General features: G+C 42.4%; 1 protein-coding gene across 1 annotated transcript; it reads left to right on the top strand.

Annotated features, from left to right (window-relative positions):
* On the top strand, nucleotides 1-24,895 carry DCTD (dCMP deaminase). The gene is made up of 6 exons (XM_082237302.1): nucleotides 1-234; nucleotides 11,884-11,995; nucleotides 12,725-12,860; nucleotides 15,917-16,033; nucleotides 20,834-20,930; nucleotides 23,627-24,895. Exons 1-6 carry the CDS (start codon nucleotides 137-139, stop codon nucleotides 23,703-23,705), a joined length of 639 nt encoding a protein of 212 aa, XP_082093428.1. The 5' UTR covers nucleotides 1-136; the 3' UTR covers nucleotides 23,706-24,895.
* Nucleotides 24,896-26,200: the final 1,305 nt, after the last annotated feature.

The following is a 26,200-nucleotide window of genomic DNA, read 5'->3' as shown; positions in this document are numbered from 1 at the left end:
CGCCGCGCGCCTTCGAGGAATCGGGCAGAGAAAGCGCGGAGCGGCTTCTGGAAAAGTTATCAATGCGCGTAGTTTCAAGTCTCCTCCTCCCCGAGCTGCCGCTTTGGCGCCAAATTGTAAAGCGGACGTGTCCAGCATGGAGCCGGCGTTTCCCCGGGGCCGTGACGTTGTCCCTGCCTCAGACGGCAGCGAGATGAATGGTGGGGGTCAGACGCAGGCGAGCTGCCTGAATGGGTAGGCGCATGGTGGTGGGTCTCCCTCCTCATAACTTTTCTTGCTTCTCCCTCCAGGCTTAAGAAATGGCTTGCTTAGAAAAATCTCTTTCCTCTCGCTCGCTTTGCTGGGGATTTTTTGCAAGGAGGGGAAAGTGACTTGGAAAAACATTCCTCCCCCCACCCCACGTCTGCTCATTGATCCCCTTCCGTGGAATTTGGAAACTTTCCTTTTATTCCCTCGTTTCCCAACCCCTTGAACTTCCGTCTGAATCTTTTCTTGATTTATGTAACGACCTCTTTTCCTGCTTATATGCAAGTCCCACAGAGTTCAGGTAAATGGATATGGGATTGCCGCGTCTCTGAACGGGCTATCCTTTTGTTTCAGACGGCTATATAAATAGGAAGTTTCTTTAAAAATGTTTCTGGTTAGAAACTTCTTTCTTTTCTAATCACGTTTCTGAAGGCAATTCAACTTACTTCCGTCTCTGTCGTGGGCTTCCCTGCCCATGCGGTGATGTCTTATTATTGCACAGAGCCAACCTTGCTTAACACAGATATACTGTAAGTCGCTTTATAAAGTCACTTTGGCAAACCAGTTTGTATCCGCAGTCAAAGTAGATAAAGGGGCAGAGCAGGAAAGAAGCAATGGCTGCTTCTAGTTAAGTAGTGGTTCTGATGGTGATGCCAATTGTAGACACAGAAAATATTTAAAAAATAAATTTAAGGAACCACAGAAAGAGAGGGAAGGAAGCCAAGTTTTGAAAAATGTTAAAATGATTGCAAAAATATTGAAATGTATAACACTGAATAATAATAATAATAATAATAATAATAATTGTAGATGAGTTAATGGGGACTTAAAGGATTATTTCCAACTGGTTCTGGTTTAGAAATTCTGTACCCCTTGCCTTTTGTTCTCAATACTCTCTTGCCTATGTTCCTGTCTGGTATAGTCTGGTTTCCCTTCTTCGCTCATGTATCCACAGCCAGCGTAGTGAATGAAACCTCAGTAGATTGTCGGGAATATGTAGCGGCAGTCTCTTGCAGGCCATGGTGATGGGTAGATTCGTAGACTTGTAGACTTGTAGAGTTACAAGGGACATCTAATCCAACCCCCTACAATGCAGGTTTTTTTTGGCCAATGTGTGGTTCAAGAGAGATGGCTGGCTCCCTTGCAGCGTTCAAAACTCCCATTGTTCTTAGGTGTGTTTTGCAATGGAATTTCATTAGTGCAAGAAGTTTCTGAGCTCTGGGGGCAGTACTGCACCCAGAAAACTGCAGAGGAAGGAAAGGAAGACCTTTTCTGCCTCCTCACTTCCAGCCGCACTCGGAAGACTGGAGGAGAGACCCTCTTAAGAATATTAGGGGAGTGGGCAGGGGAAGGACTAGAGACCATGTGAAAAATGAACATACCGCATTTTTCCCACCATAGGACGCACCGGACAATAGGACGCACTTTGTTTTAGAGGGGGGAGAACAAGAAAAAAAAAATCTCCCCCTCTCTGCCCAGCGCCCCTTCAGTGAAGCGGCAGGAGGCGCTGCACAGAGAGGGGGAGAACTTTCCCCCTCTTGTTTTCCCACTCTAAAACAAGGTGTCGTTTAAGGTGCGTTCAGGCGGCTACCTTGGAAGCCTGGAGAGCGAGAGGGGTCGGTGTGCACTGACCCCTCTCGCTCTCCAGGCTTCAGGTTCCTTTCGACCTGCTCTTTGGGGCTGGCGGGGGAAAGCCCACCACCAGCCCCAAAGAGCAGGTGAGGGAGCAGCGGAAAAGCGCAGCGGAGAGGCTCCTGCCATAGCCGTGCGCCACCTCTCCAGCCGGGAGAGGGTCGCGGGGGGCTGCTTTAGCCCCGCGAGTGCTTTCCCGGCTGGAGAGGTGGCGCACGGCTATAGAGGCTCCTGCCATAGCCGCATGTCGCCTCCAGCCGGGAGAGGGTTGCGGGGGGCTGCTTTAGCCCCGCACGCACGCTCTCCCGGCTGGAGAGGTGACACGGGGCTGTAGAGGTTCCTGCCATAGCCGCGCGTCGCCTCTCCAGCCGGGAGAGGGTCGCGGGGCTATGGCGTCTTCGATCCATAGGACGCACACACATTTCCCCTTCATTTTTGAAGGGGAAAAAGTGTGTCCTATAGAGCAAAAAATACAGTAATATTTTAGCTGCAGTTCATACATTTTCAGTTTTGTATTCTTGTTATAAAAGAAGCGTGCCTAGACATTCCGTTGTTGCGCCCGTAACCTATGCTTAAGGTTCCATTTATCTCCTAGCTTTCATATCTCAGTTTCTAACACTGCTCCCTTGATATAAAAGAATGAAGATAAAGGGAGTATATTGAGGTACCAACTGAGTGATTCCTTAAAGTGGCTAGGACAAAATTCAGTAAGTGCTCTTACCAGCACTTCTTTTTTTTCCATTGGTAAATTTTGTGATATGTTTTTATGTGCACCGTACCAAAATGTGATGCCTTCTCTCAGCTGAGAGCTGCAAATTTCAGCAAATAAGAGATGTGATTTGGTAAAAGACACATATATTTCTTTTTGCTAAGTGATGGAGATTTTGTCATATTACGGAATTAAAAATACCTTATTTTGTTTTCATGTGTCATTGTTTTTAAATTTTATTATGATTAGGGGCCTCAGAAGTTATACGGTAAGTGGTCTCGGCCCGGTATAAGGGATGGGCTATCATTAAGAGGGTATTGGTGGATGGGTGGCTGGAACAGGAAGCACTCTGCATTGCAACATTTCATTGCTGGTCCCACTTGTCATGTAACTGATGCCCCATACATTTTGTGTGTGTGTGATGGTGGAAGTGTTGAAGCATTCTAAAATGCCTGTGTGTGTAATTTTGTGTTGAGTGGCCAATGGTTGACTGAAGGGATTTTTAATATTCTTATTTTTGAAAACAATATGCCCTGCTCCACACTGGCTGAACCACCTTTTCAAATGTTGCAGGGGGTTGTTGTCTCTTGGTCTGAGGAAATATTCTGAGTAGGCATCATGGATGTTAAAAAGGGAAAGACATTTAGAATAACAGTGTATAAAAGATATGCAAGAAGTTGACTGTGAATGTGAGTGTGAGAGGCAGAATATGTGAAGTACACGAGCAAAGGCACCAAATGGCAAAAATATAATTGAGGCTTCTTGCTTGGATGCATAGTAAGGGATGGTACAGATGAAGGGTAGCTGAGGAAATGAAAATGTATAACATAAAGAAGAATAGAGGATATCTGGGCTATAAAATAAATCTACAGGGGAACTTTATGAGACTTCACAGTGATGCTGCAAAATTAGGGGCACTACTAATATACAGAATTATCTTAAAATATATCATTTAGCTATTCCCTAAATAGCTCTTTGAGCTAGCTTTGCTGTGATGTTCTCCCAGAGACACAGGCATAAAAAGCACCAAAATAATTAAATGAACAGCACAGTGTTGTGGATGCAACTCTCAGTGCATTTCAGGAAGAAAAATTATGTTCTGATGGTGTCAGGCGGGACTGATTATTGCCAAAAGCCTGGAAATCCATAAAACTAAACAATATTATCTTCTATAAAGGTTTTGATTACAGTCAATATTCTGAGCAGGGGGTAGCATGCAATTAAAAAAACATACACAACTATTTAGATAAAAAAGGCCTTTCTATGCAAGCATTTCAGCTTCATTTTGATTGTGAAATGAAAGGAGACAAATCTAAAGGAAAGGAAGCAGTTGATGCCCTTGAAGGAAGGTAGGTTAATAATGTCCAAAGAAATCCAGCCAAGGTGATGAATGTGGTCTTTGGTAGGTGGAGTATTGCCAAAGCCTTACTATATATGAATTCGTGAGCTGAGTAATATGATAAAATACTACCGAGAGACAGTTATTAATATTTTTTTGTTTATGAGTCTGAAATGAGCAAATTCAGACAGTTTGTAATGCATTATGGGCAGGTACATATGGGTCACAGAATGCATACACGTTTTATGAACAAGGTAATTCTTAAATGAGCTGGCTTCATACAAATTTAAGCCAGACTTTTATCCAGTTAACTTTTATCTTCCCTTAAGAGCAGTGTCTCTTAACAGCTTTGGGAAAGAGGTTTTTCCTTGACCAGATTGACTCTGCTTCATTTGAGACTTTTAAACTGAGGTTGGATTGCCATGTGTCAGGGATTCTTTAGCTGTAATTCCTACATTGTAGTGGGTTGGACTAGATGACCCTTGGACCCCCTTCCAACTCTACAATTCTCTGATTCTACAGGTGGTCAAGGATTAGACATAGGATTGAATTTGTGTGAAAAGCTTTTTTTCCTACCACTGGTTTATAGAGCTTTGTCTAAGACAGTGTTTCCCAACCGGTGTTCCGCGGCACACTAGTGTGCCGCGAGACGTTGCCTGGTGTGCCGTGGGAGGGAGGCGGGCGAGTCGGGCGGCGAGAGGCGGGGGCGGCGAGGAGAGGCCGCCCAGCGCGGGGCTCTCGCCGTCTGCCTGCCTGGCTGCCTGCGTGGCGCTGACGTCACGGGGCTGTAACTTGCCCCACATAGGCACACGCGGGGCGGCGAGCGAGCTCCCTCCCACATCCCATCGCCGCTCGCTTCGGCCGGCCTACTGGGCTGTCGCAGGCGGAAGGCCTGCACATGCGCGAGGTTTTCGCGCCTTCGGGATTGCCTTCACGCCTTCCTCCCGGGTCCTTGAGAGCGCGGGAAGCGGCAGCGCGAGACCGGCGTTGAGCCTGGTAGGTATTGCGCTTGCCAAGACAGTCATTTGGGAAATGAAAACTTGCAAAGCAAGCAACCAGTTCAATCTGAAGTACGTGTATGCTTAATATCCTGTATCTGAAACCTGTTCTGCCCCCTCCCCCACACTTGGTGCCATTTTCATCTACACATGCAGCAGAGTAAGTTGACCCAGAATAGTACCAATTCAGATGGCAGATGGGAGAATGACAGTGCTGAATGCTTTCCCATGTAGAACAGTCCCTGCAAATAAAAACCTAGCATATTTGGAAGAGGGATGCTAGCCTAACCATTACCTTCTATGCTGTTACTATTTTTTTATTTTTTTTTACATAAGTAAAAAGTGACCTTTCCCCATCTGGCATGGTGGTGTGCCTCGAGATTTTTTTCATGAAACAAGTGTGCCTTTGCCCAAAAAAGGTTGGGAAACACTGGTCTAAGAAAGAGTCATAAAGCTCTTCTCTAAGATAGCCGACCATGCTCTTTGTTCTTACTCAAATAAATCTAAATTAGCAGCAAAGAAGCAGAATAGTGGAGAATGCAGTTCAGGTTGTTGATAAGCTTTGATGTCTCAGTCTTTATAAAAAAAAAAAAATACTAGAGCTTCCTTACTTCCCATCTATATACTAACAGACTAGTTTATTGATAGTACAGTATTGTTGTATGCCACACAAATTTCTGAGTGGTGCAAGATTCCAGCGGCTCTAGACCATAGCTGTCAACTTACAGATTTGAAAATAAGGGACCAGCAGCCAAAATAAGGGATTTTCCGAACACATGTATGTTTAACTTCTGAGCCCCTCCGAGCCAAAGGCAGAAAGCCCAGCCAGCAGCCAAACGAAGCCTCAAGCTGTGGTTCCCACAGCGAGCAACCCGGCAAAGGGGATGCATCAAGGAAAACCTCCGTCACCTCTCCGCTGGAAAGCGCTGAGCAAATGCGAGTCCCCAGGCAATGTAGCCGATTTGATCGGCACAAGGCATGCAAGCTCCACCCCCCAGTCGTTCTTAGACTCCTTATTGGGTGAGCAACGCAGCCACGCAATACAGTTGGAGCCTCCCTCCTCCCTGGCCAGCAGGGAGGGAGGGAGAGGAGCTGCTTCCTTTGAAACCTGGGAAATTTAAGGGACATCATCAATAAGGGACAGCAGCGGGACACAGCGCTGGGATAAGGGACTTTCCCGCCAAATAAGGAACGGTTGACAGCTATGTTCTAGACACGTACCTAGGACTTGTGTTTCTTTTTGGAGATGAGGTACAGCGGAGACTGTGGTTTCTTTGTGATACATGGTTTATTTACACATATATAACCTGAGTCTACAATGGAAGGGTTCACAGATTTAGCACTCTGAAAGGATCTTGTTTCTCCCATAGCCCAAGCCTTGGATTCAAACAGAACTCAAAACTGACTTTCTCTGCAGCTTGCTGCTTTACTTCCAAGTCAAATCACTGCAACTTAACTCTAAACTCAGGCTTTGTCCTTCAAACTATTTGTGAGTTGAGGGAGAGGCCTCACCCATTTGCTGTCTCATTCAAAGCTCTTTTCCTTTGTTTTCCTTAATGGCCCATCACCCAGGCCACCACCTCAACACAGGAAGCTAGTCTGGGTTATAGTTTAAAAACTTGCTGGATCCAGGGGTCTGAAGGATCTCATACAGCCTAACCCCCTCCCCCCCAACTCATGTACAGTATAATGGTTGTAGGATTCCCACCCCCACCCCCTTTTTACTTTAAGGAATTCTATTTGGTACCTTAGCCTTAATTTTCATTTCTGCAAGATTCCTTATTTCACATCAGGATGACTTACACTATGTTCAGTATAGGAGGAGCAAATCTAATTACCGTATTTTTCGCTCTATTGGACGCACCGGACCACAGGACGCACCTAGTTTTTAGAGGGGGAAATCAAGGGAAAAAATATTATTCCCCCCCAGCCCCAAAGAACAACGGACAGGCTGCGCGCTTCCTCTTTAGCCTTGAGCAGCATCTTTAGCCTTGCACAACGGGATGGATCGTGCCCGCTGTCCACCGGGGCTGGACTAGATGACTCCTGGGGTTCCCTTCCAACCCTGCAATTCTGTGACCTCGGAAGTTGTTGGGGGTCTCCACCACTGGAGGCTTTTAAGCAGCGGTTGGGGGACCACCTGCCTGGCGTTCTTTAGCTGTGATTCTTACATTGTGAGGGGGCTGGGCTAGATGACCCTCGGGTGGCCCTCCCAACTCTATACAGTGCTACACTTCTGCGGCAGGAGATCCACAGCCACTTCACACAATGCCCACTCCCAATTTTCATTGGAGAGACATGTGGCTTCACTGTCTAGGTAAGTACCCCCCTACCTGCCACTCTTCCCTCACCCCACTTAAGCCGAGGGAATTCCTGCCCAGAGAAGCTCCCAGGTGAGGCAAGGGTTAAGATCTACCTCTGGTAAATGGCTTTGTATCCTCCCTCTTTCCCTTTTCTCTTCTTCTATGCTAGTTCCTTCTCCTGTGTTTTGTTTAATCTGTTTTTATTGTATACTAAAATAAAAGCTGCAAAGTTTCCTTTTTTATAATATTCCCCCTCTGAAAACTAAAACGTTAATCTAAATAAAAACACTGATCCAGAGGAAAATAAGGGGGTGGAGAAAGGACGAAAAAAGAGGTAGAGGTAGAGAGATTTTTAAAAAGTTGGCTTCTTTAGCGTTGTGCAGCCTCCCGCGGCTGGAGAGGCGTGCTAGGCAAAAGAGGAAGCCTGGGCAGCGAGCGGGATGGATCGCGCTCGCTGCCCGGGCTTCCTTTTTAGCCTTGCGCAGCCTCCCACGACTGGAGAGATTGCGCAAGGCTTTTCTAGAGGAGGGAGAAGGGGCTGACGCGGCCAGTCAGTCCCTTCTCCCTCCTCTAGAAAAGCCCGCAAGAGCCGCGTGAAGCTTGTGTGTGGCTCTTGGGGGCTTTTCCTGCTTGCCTCCCCCCCCCTGCATTCGCTCCATAGGACGCACAGACTTTTCCCCTTAGTTTTTAAGACGGAAAAACTGTGTTCTATGGTGCGAAAAATACGGTAGCCACAATTTTAGTGACCTTGGAGCCTTTTGCAGATTGGCTTGGTCTTTTGAAGATGCTAGTTCTTGTAAATTGATATTTCTATGTTCTCCTGAGGGAATAAGTCATCTGAATCCATCCATTGTGTCTGTCTTCCAAGAAAGAATGCTATCTTTCATACTGAAACCTTGTTCAGCAAGAGCTGAAATAGTTTAATTTCAAGTCTAAGCTCACCTGTGCCTTTAAACTGAATCTCTGTCATGATGTAATGAATAAATTGCCTTTGTCTTGACTGGTGTCTTAGCTAAATCCAATTTATACACCTTATACCTCCTTTGTCTTAGTTTAGACTAAAGTAATGATTGTCCTTCAGGTGGGTTCCCCAAGGAGCAAAAATGTTGAGAAGAGAGCTTGTTCTTGTAATTTTTCTCTAGACATTTCCATAGATACCAGTGTGGAAGTGGCACAATGAAGGAGAAAATTATTTCTGTTGTACCAGGAAAAAGAAAATTTGGGTGTATAAAGACATAATGAGCTCACCATGGAAGCTCATTTGCCCCATAATGGTATATATGCCCTATTCAAGTTGAATTAGTATGTGGGCAGGGAGTGGGGATGCACCAACCAGTCTTGCCTTGTCTGATTAGCCCTGGCTATGAATGTTTGCAGGGGGAGGGTCTTTGCACATGTAGCTGTACACACAAAGACTGACATGTAACCCATTTGCTGCACACACAGAGGCATTTGTGCAAATACCAGGTAGTGGGAAGGTGTGATGTCAGGTGCAAAGTTAGTTCAGCCATGCTCATGCAGTGATTCAGCTTGTGAATAGGCTTGCCTGAGTAGGGTTTCAGTCTGAGTCTCCAACCTGAATCAAACTCTGAAGAAGTCCATTCACCGAAGAAGCTGGGTTTACACAGTGCTAAAGCCCTCTTCAGGCATTATACTAACAAGGAAATAGAAATGAGAGCTGGGAGGAGCATGCTAGCTGCACATGCTTGTATCCTTGCCCTTGTTATTGGAAAATGGCTCTCTGCAATGGGGAGCCTGCTTCTACTCAAGGAGCCTTCCCACACAATGTACAACTTATTTTTCAGAGTTCTGTATTGTGTGGGAAGCTTCCACGAATAAAGGAGACACTTCACGGCAAACAGATGCTGTCCAACTCATTGATAGGGATAGTGGTGAAGCTGATGCTCCACTCTCCACTCTAAAAGTAGTGTTTCAAGAGTAAAGAACAGTGTGCATAAAAAGTGTTTTGAAACTTTCTTAAAATGTAAATATTAAGTATGCAAAGTGCTTGAAAGCAAACTAAAACAAACAACAAATCGATCATTCCAGCGACAGTGGCCGGGGAAGCCCAGCCAGATGGGCAGGGTATAAATAAGAGAGTTGTTGCTGTTTTTGTTGTTGTTATCCCTTGAAGGAGGGATGAAGAGGAGATCAACATTCACTTCAAAGATTGTATGTGTTTGAGTATCAACAGATAGGGGCAGGATAGTTACGTCTTTATGTGCCCTCTTAGTCATCTTTAAGCACTTCTACCTGGTACATGTGAGACTCAAATGTGCAATAGTTTGTATGGGAGCAAAAGATAATCTGTTCCAATATAACACAACCACAGTACGAAACAGACTATTAGTGGGGTTTTTGGCCTTCTAGGTTGTTCTGTGCCTAAAAATCAATTACAGAAAGGTGGAAGGATTAACCTTTACTGTAGGATTTAAGCATGAAAAAAAATTCAGTGTTTGTTTTGTACATTAGGAATAAAATAGAGGAGTGCCACTCTGCTGCACTCTATGATTCTTGCTGGCGACTTCTAAAGGAGTTATTTCAAAGCTGTCACTTTCTGTTTTCTGAAATGCTGGATCCAGTTGAGGTGTCCTAGGAAATGCTGGCGCGACAGGTGTCTTGGTATATACAAAACCTACAAATTAGAGTTTTAGGTGCTATGGCTGAGTGACAAAAGGTGAGGCTGGGAGACATGTTAGTTTTTTCAAGGAGCTGAAGGCAGGCTGAAAGAGGGAGGCTGCTTCTTTGTGTACCTGGCAAAATTTGGGGTGGATATATTTGGTGGATATATTTGGTAAGGGACGCGGGTGGCGCTGTGGTCTAAACCACAGAGCCTAGAGCTTGCCGATCGGAAGGTAGGCAGTTCGAATCCCAGCGATGGGGTGAGCTCCCGTTGCTCGGTCCCTTCTCCTGCCAACCTAGCAGTTCGAAAGCACGCAGTGCAAGTAGATAAATTAGGTGTTGGGTTGAAATAAACGACAGACGAGTGACAAGTGTCATATGGGAGGCATCTCCCGAGCATGTCTCGGGGAGTCCCTTTTATTGAATATTACAGCATTGCCACGTATGTGCTTGTTGCTGATTGGTTAACACAAATACATTGCAAGGGTTGCATATTAGACATTAATCATCAATAGATTAAAGGTTGGGAAAAGGAACACAGAGTTGGACAGGCGTGAAGACCTCGTAGATAAACAATTACTAATGATTGATATAGCAAGACTTAAACTATAACTAGTGATTGATATAGCAAGACTTATAAACTATAACTAGTGATTGATATAGCAAGACTTATAAACTATAACTAGTGATTGATATAGGAAAACTTAACAGGGCATAACTATTGTATTCCATAGATGTGGTCAACCATGCTTTAAGAACAGGTCAGGGTATGTTTCATGAACTCAATGTGAACTGAACATTCTAGGAAGGAATGTTTCAGCTCAGAGCAGTTTGCCAGACTCATGTGCAGAAGCAAATGTACAGAAGCAAAACTTCCCATCAAATAGGTACCGCTCCGGCAGGAAGGTAAACGGCATTTCCGTGTGCTGCTTTGGTTCGCCAGAAGCAGCTTAGTCATGCTGGCCACATGACCCGGAAGCTGTCTGCAAACAAAACGCCAGCTCCCTCGGCCACTAAAGCAGATGAGTGCCGCAACCCCAGAGTCGTCTGCGACTGGACTTAACAGTCAGGGGTCCCTTTACCTTTATATTTGGTGTGTGCAATACACACCATGGAAAACAAAACCTCTTGCAAGTCACAGACCACTTTTCACACTCTTAAGGTTTTTTCCTGCTCTATTCTAGTTATGTATCTAAAGAATGAAACTCGTACACATAGGCTTTTCTTTTTTAGACCATGTATTTGTTTGAGAAATGAGTTTATTTGAAATGCTCCTATTTGGGGTTAATTGTTCCACCTGCCTATTCATGCTTCCCAATTGTAGAGATTTGGCAAAAGGGCCATTACTGTCTATAGACTCCTATAGAGAGATTCAAAGACTTGACTCCTCACATTAGAATGCACATTGGCAACACTATTTATGGGCAGTGTAACTGAAAACCATTCTTACCAGACAGTGATACCACCAGAAATGTTCAGCAGAGAGTGCCTCATATTCTATTTTTATATTTTAGCTGTAACAAAAGATATCACGCCATATGCTTGCAATTAGAATAGCTGGTCTAAGAGGTATCTTTGCTCAAGCAACTTAACTGTCAGTAATGCTGGAGCAAAGAACGTAACCTTTTGCATATTTCTCTAAAGAAGGTAACATTGAGGGATAGATAATAGTTGGCACTGCGCTGCCTAAAGACTGCAAATTGCTGCTTTAAATGAGATAATTTAGTCTCCCTTTGGCCTTTTTGGTTGATAAAGAAGTGTTGCTCATATGGCACTGGGCAGATATGGAACACTGATATTCTCCACTATTAAATTCTTGATCTGAATTTATAACCTTTATGGTCAGATGCTGCTCTCTTAGTTGTACTAATTAAACCCTCATGCCACTCTGGAATTTTACATCATGGTAATTGACTTATTTCCAGAGACTCAAACACTGGGGTCAAAGTATACCTAATAGACTATTTTTTAAAAATAAAACAATTCATGCAAATCGTAACCATTAGTGTCATTCATTTGATTTGACTTTTGCAGGTATGGCTGTGAAACACCCTGTAAAAAACGTGATGACTATTTGGAGTGGCCTGAATATTTCATGGCTGTAGCTTTCTTGTCGGCACAAAGAAGCAAAGATCCAAATTCTCAGGTAAGAAGATGGTGCCCAGGCAGCTTATGTTGCACTGTCTCTCATAAATTCATATGGCGATGTTTCTAGTCATTCAACACAATCTAATTACAAGGATATCCAAAGTTAGAGCAAAGAGGAAACTACAATGAGGATTTTATCTATCAAGTGGTAACTTGAGCTGTTTTTTCTTGGGAAGATTGTTATTTTATAGTACTAGATGAGGAGCTGTGTGGTTCCCTTCCCCATAAGAAGTAAAAATACTTACAGTTTACAGATAATGCATCTGATGACAATAATTGAAGAAGAAGCTAGTGTATTTGAGATTATAGTTTGATCTAGCCATGTAATATGGTATGTTTTTACTGACGTTCTGACTTTTCCATTTTTACCTGCATGTCACTAAGTAGGAACAGACCAACTTAGCCTACAAAGCATCACAATAAAAAGCATTTCTGTACCTTGCATGTTTTTGAATTGAATTGTTATGCTGGGAACTTTTGTCCTCTTCAGGATGGTGCAGTTTGAATGACGAAGCATGGTCTCAAATGGTACTTACATAGTGCTTGAACATTTTCAGTGTTGATGCTCAAGGTCAGACCAGGCTCACTTGGGTTTCCTTTATGGGGAAGTATAGCTCCAGCTACAACAGGGTGGGTACCACTTGCCGTGGCAGAGAAACCAGGTGAGTACGGGATCACCAAAATATCTGACCTATTACAAGAAACAAAGTTGTTCATTTCATTTCAGGTTGGTGCATGTATTGTGAATTCAGAAAACAAGATTGTTGGGATTGGATACAACGGCATGCCTAATGGATGCAGTGATGACTTGCTACCTTGGACCAGAACAGCAGATAGTAAACTTGACACAAAATATCCATATGGTAAGGAATACAATATCTACACCAGATCGCTTATTGTTTTTACTTACTAAGTAATATCCTTGCTTTTATTTGTAAAACATTTTTCTCTTTTATATTAAAGAAAGAGGCTTTTACAACCAAATTTTCCTCTATAAAAAAAACTTAGGCATTCACATAATGTCATCTTAAGCTTTTTGTTTTATTTGTACAAGCCTATAGGAATGCTTGCCTAGCAGCTAGTGTAAGTAGAATAAATGTTTGTTTATCTACCCAAAATCAGGCAAATATAGTATTTATTCTTTGTAAGAACTGAAGTTGAACAGAATTTCTTCAAACCTTACAAGAGTTTCAGTGTTAATTGTAAATATGTGTTTTAGGAAAAGCATATTCCAAGTCACAACGCAGGCTAGGCAATGCAAAATAAAATTGGACTGTAGTAGTATTTTAATTAGGTCGATGCCATATGTGAATAGTATTAAGAAATGAGCAATTAGTAGTGTTTGTTAAGTTTTGTTGTGTGTATATCTATATATATAGAGAGAGCGCTAAAATGCATGTTTATTTAAAGCAATAGTGCCAATGTAGATTACTCAAAAACCCCTTAAACATGTCCACATTTCATTAGATGCTAGGATTGAGCATCCACTTTCCATCCTGAACATAGATGTGCAAAGAGCTTCTTTCAGTGAGTGGGGTGTTGCCTGATTTAAGTGTCCTTTTCCTACCATTAATGAGGGTGGCAGATGAGATGGGACAAGCCTCACCATATTGTGGTCCTGCCTTTTACTGCTCTTTCAACGTGGCATACATTTTTTGTTCTCCTACACACCTCACAACGGCCATTTTGTTACTGGTGCCCAAAATTACAAATGGGTCCAGTGGTCCAAAAAGGTTGGCAACCTCTGTTTTATCTCAAAATACACCCCCAACCTCCTTTGCAAACAAATTGCTTAAGTTAAATGTAGAACAAAATACAGTGGACCCTCTAGTTACGTACCGCCCTGGATATGTAACTTTCGGGTTATGAACGTGGCAAACCCTGAAGTATATACTTACGAGTTTCGCCACATACACAGAAGCGCTCTGTGCGCCGCGTTTGTATGCAGAAGCGGTGCCTCTGCCTACGGACTTTTCGGGTTGCGGACGGACCCCCATAACGAATTTAATTCGTATCCGGGGGGTCCAATGTACAGTGGTACCTTGGCTCTCAAACTTAATCCGTTCCGGGAGTCCGTTCCAAAACCAAGACGTGCTTTCTCATAGAAAGTAATGCAAAACTGATTAATCCATTCCAGACTTTTAAAAACAACCCCTAAAGCAGCAGTTTAACATGAATTTTACTATCTAACAAGACCATTGATCCATAAAATGAAAGCAATAATCAATGTACTATACTATAAAATAAATAAGACAGTATTATAGATGATAAAAAATAATTCTTACCTGCACTGATGATAGTCATTGTTTGGATGGGGAGCTTTTATTCATTTCTGCAGTCACACAATCAATCACTCTATCAGTAGCTGAACTGGGTACCACACAGTCACAAAAACAAATTAACCTAAAAAGCCTCAAAAACGAAAATGCAAAATAAATAGCAAGAACAAAAGCACCAAAATTAATCTGTTCTGGAAGTCTGTTTGACTTCCGAAATGTTTGAAAACCAAGGTGCAGCTTCTGATTGGTGCAGGTGCCCTGGAAACAATAGCTGACAGCTGCATCAGACGTTTGGCTTCCTAAAAACGTTCAAAAACTGGAACACTTACAGTGAGGGGGGGGTATTTGATCCCCTGCTAAATTTGCCCGTTTGCCCTCTGACGAAGGAATGACCAGTCCGTAATTTTAATGGTAGGTTTATTGTTGCTGTTAGAGACAGAATAACAACAGGAAAAACATGATTTAGAAGTGATTGGGCTGGATCCAGCCCCCAGACTTTAGTTTGCCTACCCATGAACTAGATAGTTTACTTTTTAATGATTTCTTTAAATAATAATTCTCTGGTGCCAAACATTTAAATTTGGATAGAACTGTGTCCCCTTATTGGCCTATAGCTATTATGCAGAAGAATGAAGCAGAGCACCCGCCAGCTGACCAATTAGAATTTACTAGCTTCTGATGCCTTAGCACCTGTTTAAAAAGACAGAAATCTCACTCAGTTAGTTATCTCCTTTTTGAAGCAGTGTAAACAACAGCAGTTAAGCTGTCACTCAGGTGACCTGCTGGCTTCCTGCTGATAACATTTTATCTCCACAGCTCTAGAAGAAAACCCAGGACAGTTTACATAACTGTTAACCCTTATATAAAACCTTGGAAACAATAGGATTTCTCCACAACAACAAAAATGAGTTTTCCTTATGGCGTTACTGTTCTTTCACAGGAGCCTACTATGGTGCTTCTTGGAAATTAGAAATAACCTCTTCACTTTTGGGTTGTTCCAAGATGACCTTGTAGCAATTAAGACAGTCTTAATAGGTGCTAGTGAAGATGGTAACAGTACAAAATGATTGTCTAAACTGCATTCTTAGTGCTGGTCGCTTTTTCTCAAGCTTCATTGCCAGCTATCTTACCTGGAGGTGAGAGCTGCTTGGCTTTACTTCATAATTCCCTCTGCTCTTAAGAACACAGAGTGCACTTGCATAATCAAAAGAACATTCCTATCCATGCATGTAAACACACAAATGAGCTCCTTTATAATGGCAATTAGAGCTCTCTGGGAGCACTGGTGCCGTGAGATATTGCCACACTTAGGGTGACTGAAACTATTTGGCCTTCAGCCTATGGCTTTGCTTCGTCCTGTAGGTGTTCACGAATAGCCATGTTAATGTGCTTAATGATTTCATTACTCACTGCAAGCCTGGCCAGATTGCTTGACCTTCATTGATCTTGGTATTTCTGGATTATTTCCCCTCCCCTTCCCCACTTTAAATTTCTCTCTGGTGTGACAGATTGTGCTGGCTGTTTGCTTCTGGAAGGATGCAGGCATTTGCGGCGTAACACTTTGTTAAGTTTCAGATTGATGACTCACTTTAATGAACGCTCATATGAATATTTGTTGGGTTCTTTTTATCTTTAATCAGTGTGTCACGCTGAACTGAACGCCATAATGAACAAGAACTCTGCTGATGTGAAAGGCTGCAGCATGTATGTTGCCTTGTTTCCGTGTAATGAATGTGCAAAGCTCATCATCCAGGCAGGTAAGGGAAGGTGCCAGCTTGATTTGTCAGTGTTGCTGCACTGTCTGTTCATGGGTACCTCATCACAGATGTATTTGGTTTCCAAATTGCGGCTGTTTAGATCTAAATTAATTGCACTATCAACCTTTAAGACACTCCTTGTGTTTTCTGTACTTGAGTGGTGCCAGGTTTTCCCGTGCTAATTGCATCCTCTGTGATTCTTAGCTTGTTTTTAATTCAGGTTTGCCTCTTCCTCGACCAAGAGCTGCCAAGGAACTGTGCAGGCGTTGCATATAATTAGTGTCAATTTACAATTCTCTGACACATCGCGAACAGAAAATGGGGGTGGGGGTGGGGGAGAGAGAATAAACTGTGTGTGTCACAAGATCTGCTGGGAGTATATATATGTAACATTTTAATTTGAGCGTCAGACATGGTCGACACTTGAAGATTTTATCTCTTTGGTCATAAATGTCACGGAGACTTCTATGATCTCTCTTATAATTATGTCTTTCATTACAATAGTGATAAATCTTCACCACTGCAGCAGGTGTGCTAGTCTGATCATTAGTCCTTTCTTCAGATTATTGGATACTAGTAAAATGTCCATTATTATGACAAGATGCAGAATGAAGGCTTATATATTTCACAGATCCCTGCGGTCTGAGAGAGGGGGAACGTGCACCTGTACAGGATCTCTTGTCAATGAGACCTGGGTCACCCGCTGTTAACACTCATAGGCACGCTTTCCCCAAGCACATTACTTTGGGAAATCTCCATACCACAGTGCTAGAGTATATTCTGTGCTTGCAAAAGGTCCCACTTTAATCCTCAGCATCTTTAAGTCTGAAATTCTGGCGCGCTACTGCCAATCAATGGACCAGTGGGGTCTGACATTTCTCTGTGAACTTTCACTGTAGGGATGAATGGCAACCCTCACTTATTTGGGAGAAAATAAAGGGGTGCCCCATTGGGATGGGGTCTAAGTCTTCTTCTGCCTGCATAGGAGTTTGGATTTGATATCCCGCTTTATCACTACCCAAAGGAGTCTCAAAGCGGCTAACTTTCTCCTTTCCCTTCCTCCCCCACAACAAACACTCTGTGAGGTGAGTGGGGCTGAGAGACTTCAAAGAAGTGTGACTGGCCCAAGGTCACCCAGCAGCTGCATGTGGAGGAGCGGGGAATCGAACCCAATTCACCAGAATAAGAGTCCACCGCTCTAACCACTACACCACACTGGCTCTAGGGACATTCTGGTCTTGTTTCTTGGCCATACTTCACTATGATGGAAAATTGGGAGAGTGACACTTGGTTTCAGGCACTGGGCTTTTATACAGCTAATTTCCTCTGCCACAAGTGGAAGAGCTTTAATTGCAATATAAATGGCTCTGTTTTGATTAAATTTTAATGTTAATCAACTGGATTGGCAGGCCAAAATTTTAGAAACATGGAGAAACTTCTCACAAGTATTCCCTTGTAGATTTTAAGCATTTTATCAGGGCTGAAATGTAAGGAGGGGGAAAACGATATGCACTATTTTTTGAAAAAGTTATACCTAATGACACCACGGCCATGACACAATTACTTAGTCTATTGTAAAGGGCAATTATAAAATAAAAGGGCCAAAATAAACTATAAATATAATGCAGTCTTGCCTCTGAGAAGACACTGCCCTGCTTTGTCTGACTGCTGCGGCTAGTAAGGGATCCTGGGAGAGACTGTTCCACCTGTCTGCCCACCTTGTTCCCAATTCCCCTGCCAGCCAGGAGTAGGAGAGTGGAGACTAATTGACTGGCGTTCCTGCCCACAAACCAAATAAGAGGACCACTGCAGTGCCAGTGCAGACCACCAGTGTTGTTGACCCCTGTCCCCCAAGGAGAGACGTCAAAGAGATTTATCCCTATTGGGGTCACCAAGAGAGTGAGGGTACCACTCTCTTTAATTTTGCATTTTTGAATTTAATCATCTGGTATACAAAAGTGAGTTACGTATTACGGGATGGCAACTTGAATTTTGCATGCGTTTTGGAACCCGGAGTGATAGTTTGCGTTGCAACGTTTCTGAGTGTTTTAATGTTGCTTGAATCATAGAATTGTAGAGTTGCAAGAAACCCCGAGGGTCACCTAGTCCAGCCTCCCGCAATGCAGGAATATGCAGCTATCTTTTGCGGGGATCTAACCTGGTGGCGCTGTGGGTTAAACCACTAAGCTTAGGACTTGCTGATCAGAAGGTCGGCAGTTCGAATCCCGTCAAAGTGCAAGTAGATAAATAGGTACTGCTCCGGCGGGAAGGTAAACGGCGTTTCCGTGCACTGCTCTGGTTCGCCAGAAGCGGCTTAGTCATGCTGGCCACATGACCCGGAAGCTGTACGCCGGCTCCCTCGGCCAATAAACCGAGATGGATGCCGCAACCCCAGAGTCGGTCACACCTGGACCTAATGGTCAGGGGTCCCTTTACCCTTTACTTTAACCTTCAACCTTGGCATTATCAGAACCATGCTCTAACCAACTGAGTTTCATGCCACTTAGGGGAAGAAACTGAATCAGTACACAGTAAGGCCCTACCTGAGTCGGAGATGGCATGATGTGTCTATTTATTTATTAAATGTATATCATTCCGTTCTTCCCAAAGGTGTTTGTATGATACTGTTTTGCGTTAGATGAAGGGGGCGAATGAGCTGCTTCTAAATCATACGCAATGCTACCATGAACTTTTTTGTGGATTTTCTTTTCATGTGTTAATTATGCTACTTTAAACGTGGATCACGGTTTTATTTGCATCTGATTCTCATTCATAGTGTTTGAGATATATATATATATATGAGAGATCATTTTCCATTTGGTTGTTTAAGACAGGCTGTAAACCACTTAAGAGATTCCTTTGGAGATGTGAAGTGGCATAAATTTGATATAAATAAATAAATTGATAAATGTAAAATAAGATTCAGCGAAATAAAGTATGTGTAAGGTACATAAACACAAGTATGATTTAATGATAATTAAATTTTTAGTTATCAAAGGTTAATTTCCACATTTTACATGGGATATGGCCCTGGAAATGCCTCAGCACATTGTATGTATTTCTTAATTTTTGATGGAAATGACACCATGTAATATTGGGGCATTTTAGAAATCTCGGTCCATCTCGATTTTGCCTAATAAACTCATTTGCCATTATATTCATTTGCTTTATATGCAGCAGTGAAATAGTTAAGCTCTTAAAGCAATCACTCTTTCAACTCTCTCCTGTCAGACTCATTGTCAGTTATCACTCTTGGTTTTTTCTGTTCTTTGTGTGTTCAGTATGTAATATTGACATGTTGGCAGAATGGGAAAATTTGTAGGATTGTGCTCAGCACAGTCACAGTTAATGCTTGCAGTCCGGTGGGGGTAGGGAAGAGCCATGGAAGCAGAAACGGAAATTGCAAGAGATATGAGTGCTTTGAAATTGTCCAAAATCTGCTTTAAGTAATTACGTGAGACTGTCCTATTGTGTTTTTTTAAGGATGAAGTCACGATACATACAAATTCTTCAGAGAAGAAATGTCTCCTGTCTTTCAGTGTGAAACATTGTGCACACTGATGGACAGTAATAGCTTCGCATCCTGGAAACAGAAATGCCAGCAAAGCAGAAGACAATTGGGTAGCAGCAATTTCACAGTTGCAGTTCAGTGTGTGGCTCCATCTACTCTAGCTTTCTTTATATATCCCACCAATAACTCTACAGATCCGCTTGGGGAAATATATAACACTTTTGGTATTGCACCCTCTTAAGTGCTGGGCCTGAAAATCCTGAGGCTAAATCTGTCTTCCTCCACTTTTGAAGTTCCATGACCTTCAGAGTTTTTGGCCTCTTTAACAATCCCATCTCTTCCCAGATTAAGCTACTTTTTTAAAAATTTTATATAGCAGCATTATAGGACAAAATACCTATGCTCTAGATCTGTCATGCTGGTTCTAGTTGTTGCTAATGTTGGATGCCCTATTTTAACTTGTTTGTAACATGAAGTATCAGCATGTCTTTAAACTCTTTAACTGGTAACAAGTGGTTTAGTTTAAAGAAAACTAGGCAGGTTAAACAGAAAACACTCTGAATAGGAAACAAATAATGACTCAAAAAAAAAAAAAATCCCCATCCTAACATCCTCTCCAGATCTCTAGACAATCTAGTGTGAACATAACTATTTATGTGCAAATATTGCATTCAATTTTTCTAAAAAGCTGACAAATCTCCCTATTAGTCAAATCACGCCTAAATCAATTGATGGGTTTTACGCTATACAGTGGTACCTCGGGATGCAAACGGGAACCGTTCCAGAGCCCCACTCGCATCCTGAATGGAATGTAAGATGCATCTGCGCATGCGCGGGTCGCCTTTTGCCGCTTCCGCGCATGCGCGTGATGTCATTTTGAGCGCATGCGCGAGTGGCGAAAACTGGGAGTAACGCGCTCCATTACTGCCGGATTGCCGCAGAGCGCAACCTGAAAGCGCTCAACCTGAAGCACATTCAACTCGTGGTATGACTGTAATTAAAATAGTGTCCATGAACCTCAGAGCTTTTACTACTGCCTATAGCCAACAGAACTCTCTGAGCAAAGGGTTGTCTTCTCCCTTTTCTGTATACACTGGTGTGAAATCCTGCTGTACATAAGGGGCTGCTTTATTAGGAGCACAGCTGATTTGGTAATTGGAAGATTTGCATACATTTCTTCTGCTTAAAAATATCTTTATGTAGATGTTACTTTTTTATATAAATTTAACTCTGTCTTTCCTTGAATGCATCTAAACATTTTTGCTTCTCATTGTTGTGTCTGCTCCTAGGTATAAAAAAAGTTATTTTTATGTCTGACAAATATCACGATACTGTGGAGATGACAGCTGCACGGCGCTTGTTTGATTTAGCTGGAATTATATACAGGTGAGGTAATGCATGGGCTCTTGCATCTTTTCTCCCTTCCATCCTTTCATATGCTTCTGTGCTGTTCTGAAGCCCCACACCTATTCAACTATAGGCCTCCTCCCATTCATGATGCAGGTAAAGGTAAAGGTACCCCTGCCCGTACGGGCCAGTCGTGTCCGACTCTGGGGTTGTGCGCCCATCTCACTTAAAGAGGCCGGGGGCCAGCGCTGTCCGGAGACACTTCCGGGTCACGTGGCCAGCGTGACGAAGCTGCTCTGGCAAGCCAGCACCAGCGCAGCGCACGGAAACGCCGTTTACCTTCCCGCTATAAAGCGGTACCTATTTATCTACTTGCACTTAGGAGTGCTTTCGGAGCCAGCACCAGCGCAGCACACGGAAACGCCGTTTACCTTCCCACTATAAAGCGGTACCTATTTATCTACTTGCACTTAGGAGTGCTTTCGAACTGCTAGGTGGGCAGGAGCTGGGACCAAAAGACGGGAACTCACCCCGCCGCGGGGATTCGAACCGCCGACCATGCAATCGGCAAGTCCTAGGCACTGAGGGTTTACCCACAGCGCCACCCGTGTCCCTTACATGATGCAAGTAAGTGAAATGATATCATTAAGGGCTCAAAGGGTCAGGGCCAAATACAGGGAAGTGGTTGCCTGCTGTAAGCGTTTTCTGTAACCTATTTCACAGCCTTTGTGCAAAAAGGGATGTAGTGGCTGCCACCAAATATATTTGGATTCTTTGAAAATCATGGCAGACAAGTCTCCTGCCCCAACCTATAGAGAAAAGCAGGTCATATTTATTTATCTATGAGGAAGATACCTTTATGGAAAACCTTATACCTTCTTCCTATATTGCGTAGTATTTCCCTCTGTTTGTACATTGCAAAATGCATATATTTATTGTTTGCAGTGTTATTCTTGTTTGTATTCTGCCAAATAAGAATTTATTGTTCACGTAAAGTATAGGCTGTATAGCATGTTGTCATATTGGCTGTGCTTAAAGAATATAGCAGTAGAGGTGTTACAAAGGTTGTCTTCGGTTATTCCTAGCAAGTTACTTCTTAAAGCTGAAGCCTCTGCTTCCTCACTCAGAAAACAGTGTTTTACTTCCATGTAAGAGCATAAAAGATAAACATCAGGTTGCAATCCTATACACCTCCCCTGGTTTAGCTGGCCAATCAAAGCCATTTCCTGGGATGTCCTGTTTCCTGGGGTGTGGCCGCTGTCACATGCTGGCAGCTTCTAGGAGCCACAGGTGAGAACTGAGTGCAGGGGGGAGACCAAATGTGGACAAACTACCCCAGAAGGAGCACAACGTGTTCCCCACCAGAGGTACTGCCCTCCCCTAACACCCCAACTCCCCATCCACGTACAATACTCCAGAAGAAATTGCAGTATAGATCCATGATAGATACGGATTGTGACTAATGTTGTGTGTACATCACTTCGCAAACCAATGGTGGGAGAGGACTTTATGCAGACTAAAGGAGACTGTGTGCACAGCCTTCGGGTATAACCAAGCCAATCTTTTCATGAAATATGGCCCGAAGGGGGAAAAGGGTATATTTTATAAGGCACTAAGGGAGGTTAATGTGTTCAACTAATGGTTTAACACCTTTATGATGCCGTGGTGAAAGGCTAATTATTATGAATTTAAAAACTTGAAATTCTTAATATTAATGTAGAACCTTCTTGAAGTTTTGCATGTTTTAACAGTTCTGACTGAAAACATTAAGCTGACTTCTAGCTCCTGGGCTAAAGTAGAAATCATGAGCCAATAATGCAGCCTTTGAAATTCTGTTCTAAAGTTATTCCTTGTATTATATGTCTACCATGGGCACTAGGTGAAGTGGAGGCATAACTCATTCTGTTGCAAGTGAAATATTTCCAGAGCTTGCCCATGATTAGGGTGCCTCCAGCGCTTCCAAGCGATAGGCTGGATAAAGTGTGTGTGCCACCCTCCTCCCAAACTTGTCCTTCATTCTCTTGGCTGTTTTTGCCTCTTCGTATTGATTTGTGAGGATATGGTTATGCTTAATGAATCTCTAGAACTGAATTGTCAAGCTTAATGAGACACTAAATCCACACTATTTGCATAATCCTCTGTTTACTGGTAGATTGTAAAATATACACACAGTCCCCAAATACCTTTCTTGCTAATTGCTGCAGCAGATGCTCTAATGATGTAAAAGGATGAGCTTTGTTGGCAATATTAATTTTACAATTCTATAGTTGTAACTTAAAAATTATTCCAGTTTCACTAGTTTATATTTTCTATCCCTTGCATAATGCAGTATATTTTCCCCCTTTGCAGTGAAATTACTGAAGCAAACTTTGGAAGTTTTCTGTGAAAAAATTGGCATGAAAAAATATCAAATGTTACAGAAAGACTGGTTACATGATGCCACCTCCTGCAGCTAGGTTGTTAGAAATCCTTTGACTCCTGGCTAATTTATGAACTCCAATAGCTGAAGAACATACAAACTAAGCAACCCCATGTGTCTTTTTGTCTTAGACTTTCTTGTCCGGGTTTCTCTCAGTATGGTGCACTATAATTGGCTCCTATAGAGATGAAACACAGAGTGAATCCAATGATATTTCCCCCTTCTTAAAATTTAGTTGGGAGGCTAAGCAAACAAAATGTTTAACTACTTCACTAGATAATATCCATCTCTCTCTCTTTCTCCATTTCTTCCCCAGGAAATTCAAACCTAAGTGCAGTAAGATAGTCATTGATTTTGATTCAATTAACAGCAGACCGTGTCAAAAGCCTCTGTGAGTTACATCTAATTAAATCTCTAGAAGATTGTGATTATCCTTTTCTTAGAAGCTGCTAATGCCTTTCATCTTGAAGTTTGGCATAACTTTTTAATAGCCCACTACAGTTGTAAGTAGACATCTAAGGAATATGTCAGGCCCAGAAAATTTTTGTCCTCCTTGCCATATGTTTTAAGCTTTGACTTCCTGGAGTTTTCCAAATCTTTTCTAAATGGAACCTATAGGTGAGGTCTGGACTTGTGTATGAACAATAGGAAAGGTGTGTTCACTGTGCAAACATCTGATCGGAATGAAGAGGACCAAAGTCACAAGCAATAACCTATGAATATCAGCTCGATCAAGAAAGCTGCTGGATAGCTTGTGTGATGACATGTAACTGTAGGGATGCATCTACCAGCCTAGCAGGTCTGCATAAAGCACAAACTATTGAAAATGTCATTTTTCAAGCAGTATGGCTAGATGTCTCTATAACAGTCAAAATATTGTGTTGTGTGAAATCCATACTGGTACATTACACCTTGATATTTTACCAGATGTTCATCTCTTTAATTGCTTCTCCTGTTGCAGTGTAGCGTGTGAGCATGTGTTCAATTATGTTTGAAGAATGTTTTGTATTGGATGTAGTTTCAGAGTAGCTTTAATTCCTTTCCCCCCAAGATACCTTCCATTTAGCAGAGGATAAGTGCATAAATCATTAGGCTTTCACCTATGGGACTCTGTTTGGAACTGATTTTAATGTCTAAAAGGAGACACATTTATTGGTCTAAATCTCTACTAGACAATCCAGCACATTACAATTCTGGGATCAGCCTCTAAGGTAACTTAATCACTGCTTTCCCTCTAAGGGAAATGAGGAGATTCAGTCCGCACTGAGGTTGAACATGCCAAATGTCATAATTATGGTTTTAGCTTGCTTTTAGTTGTTAAAAACTGGCCCTGTGCCATAAGTTCTGGAAACACAGGCTAAAACTATCAAGGGCTTTCAATATCTCCCCTTCTATTTGATTTTGGGAGGGAATGCCTAATTGTGCATGTTTAGAAAATGTTTCCAACCCCAAAGGTATTCATGTTTTTTTAAACATTGTGATGTTTTCCTGGACTCTTATTTTCTATGTTGAAACCATTCTGTAGATTAAGACATTGTGTAATTTGGCTTGCCACCAGTATTATTAAAGTCTTATTAAAATCCTACTTTGTTGAAGTAGACTCATTATTATTATATTACACTATATGTTTGGCTCTAGAGAGCTGCTGTTTCTGCAATCATATGCAAAGTGTATTTTGTATATTTGTTGTATCATTACAGAAATTGTAATGATCAAAAATTACTTAGCTGCTGAAGAAGTCATGCTGTAGTGGTGGTTACATGTGAACCTTTAAGTATATTTTTTAAATATTCAGCCAATTGAAAAATACGCTCTAGCTTCCCCTAATTTCCATCTGAAATGTGGCTTAATTGTTTTAGGAGTATTTTCTTAATTTATGGGTCAGCCTAATCATTTATGCAGATGAATATTGTTTTTGGAAAATACATGGCATTTTATTTAATTTTATTTCTTGTGTGTGTTTCTGAATATTTAAAGGAAAATCCCTAAAACACACAAAAAGTCTCTGGTAGTGTATTAACATGGCAGTTTCATGTGGATTGAAGTGCACATATTTTTCTTGTCCACGCTGTGTCCTAATCCAAAGGCCAGCTGAAACATTTTTCCAATTTAATACTCCTCCCTTCCCCACCCCCAAATCTCTGGATAATCTGGTATGAAACGTATTGCATTAACACTGCACAAGTGTGGATGCTCTGCAGTGCGATCTGACATGCTTTTGTGGCTGGTTATTCACCTATGTTGTGATGTTCTTGGGTTTCACAACACCCTTGTTCTTAGTGCAGTACAGTGGTACCTTGGGTTACATACACTGCAGATTACATACGCTTCAGGTTACAGACTCCGCTAACCCAGAAATAGTACCTTGGGTTAAGAACTTTGCTTCAGGATGAGAACAGAAATCATGCTCCGGCAGCGCAGCAGCAGCAGGAGGCCCCATTAGCTAAAGTGGTGCTTCAGGTTAAGAACAATTTCAGGTTAAGAACGGACCTTCAGAACAAATTAATTACCGTATTTTTTGCACCATAACACTCACTTTTTTCCTCCTAGAAAGTAAGGGGAAATGTCTGTGCGTGTTATGGAGGGAATGCCTACGGGTGGCATGCCTACGGATTTTCCTCCTCTAAAAACTATGTGCGTGTTATGGTCGGGTGCGTGTTATAGAGCGAAAAATACGGTACTTAACCCGAGGTACCACTGTATATCTAAAGAAGGAGCAGAATTGTACTGCCTAGATATGTATAGAGACATTTTCCTGTTGCGGTTAGTAGGGCAGTGCTTTGAAATGGTTGCATTTAAAAGGAAATATTCCAAACAGGCAAGAGTCATTCTATAAGGAATTCCTTGATAACTGAGGCATAATAACACTAAATCTGAGAGGAGTGTTGCT

Source organism: Podarcis vaucheri, assembly GCF_965113315.1.
Source record: "Podarcis vaucheri genome assembly, chromosome: 9".
Lineage (NCBI taxonomy): Eukaryota > Metazoa > Chordata > Lepidosauria > Squamata > Lacertidae > Podarcis > Podarcis vaucheri.
This window is presented reverse-complemented; position numbering and strand designations above follow the sequence as displayed.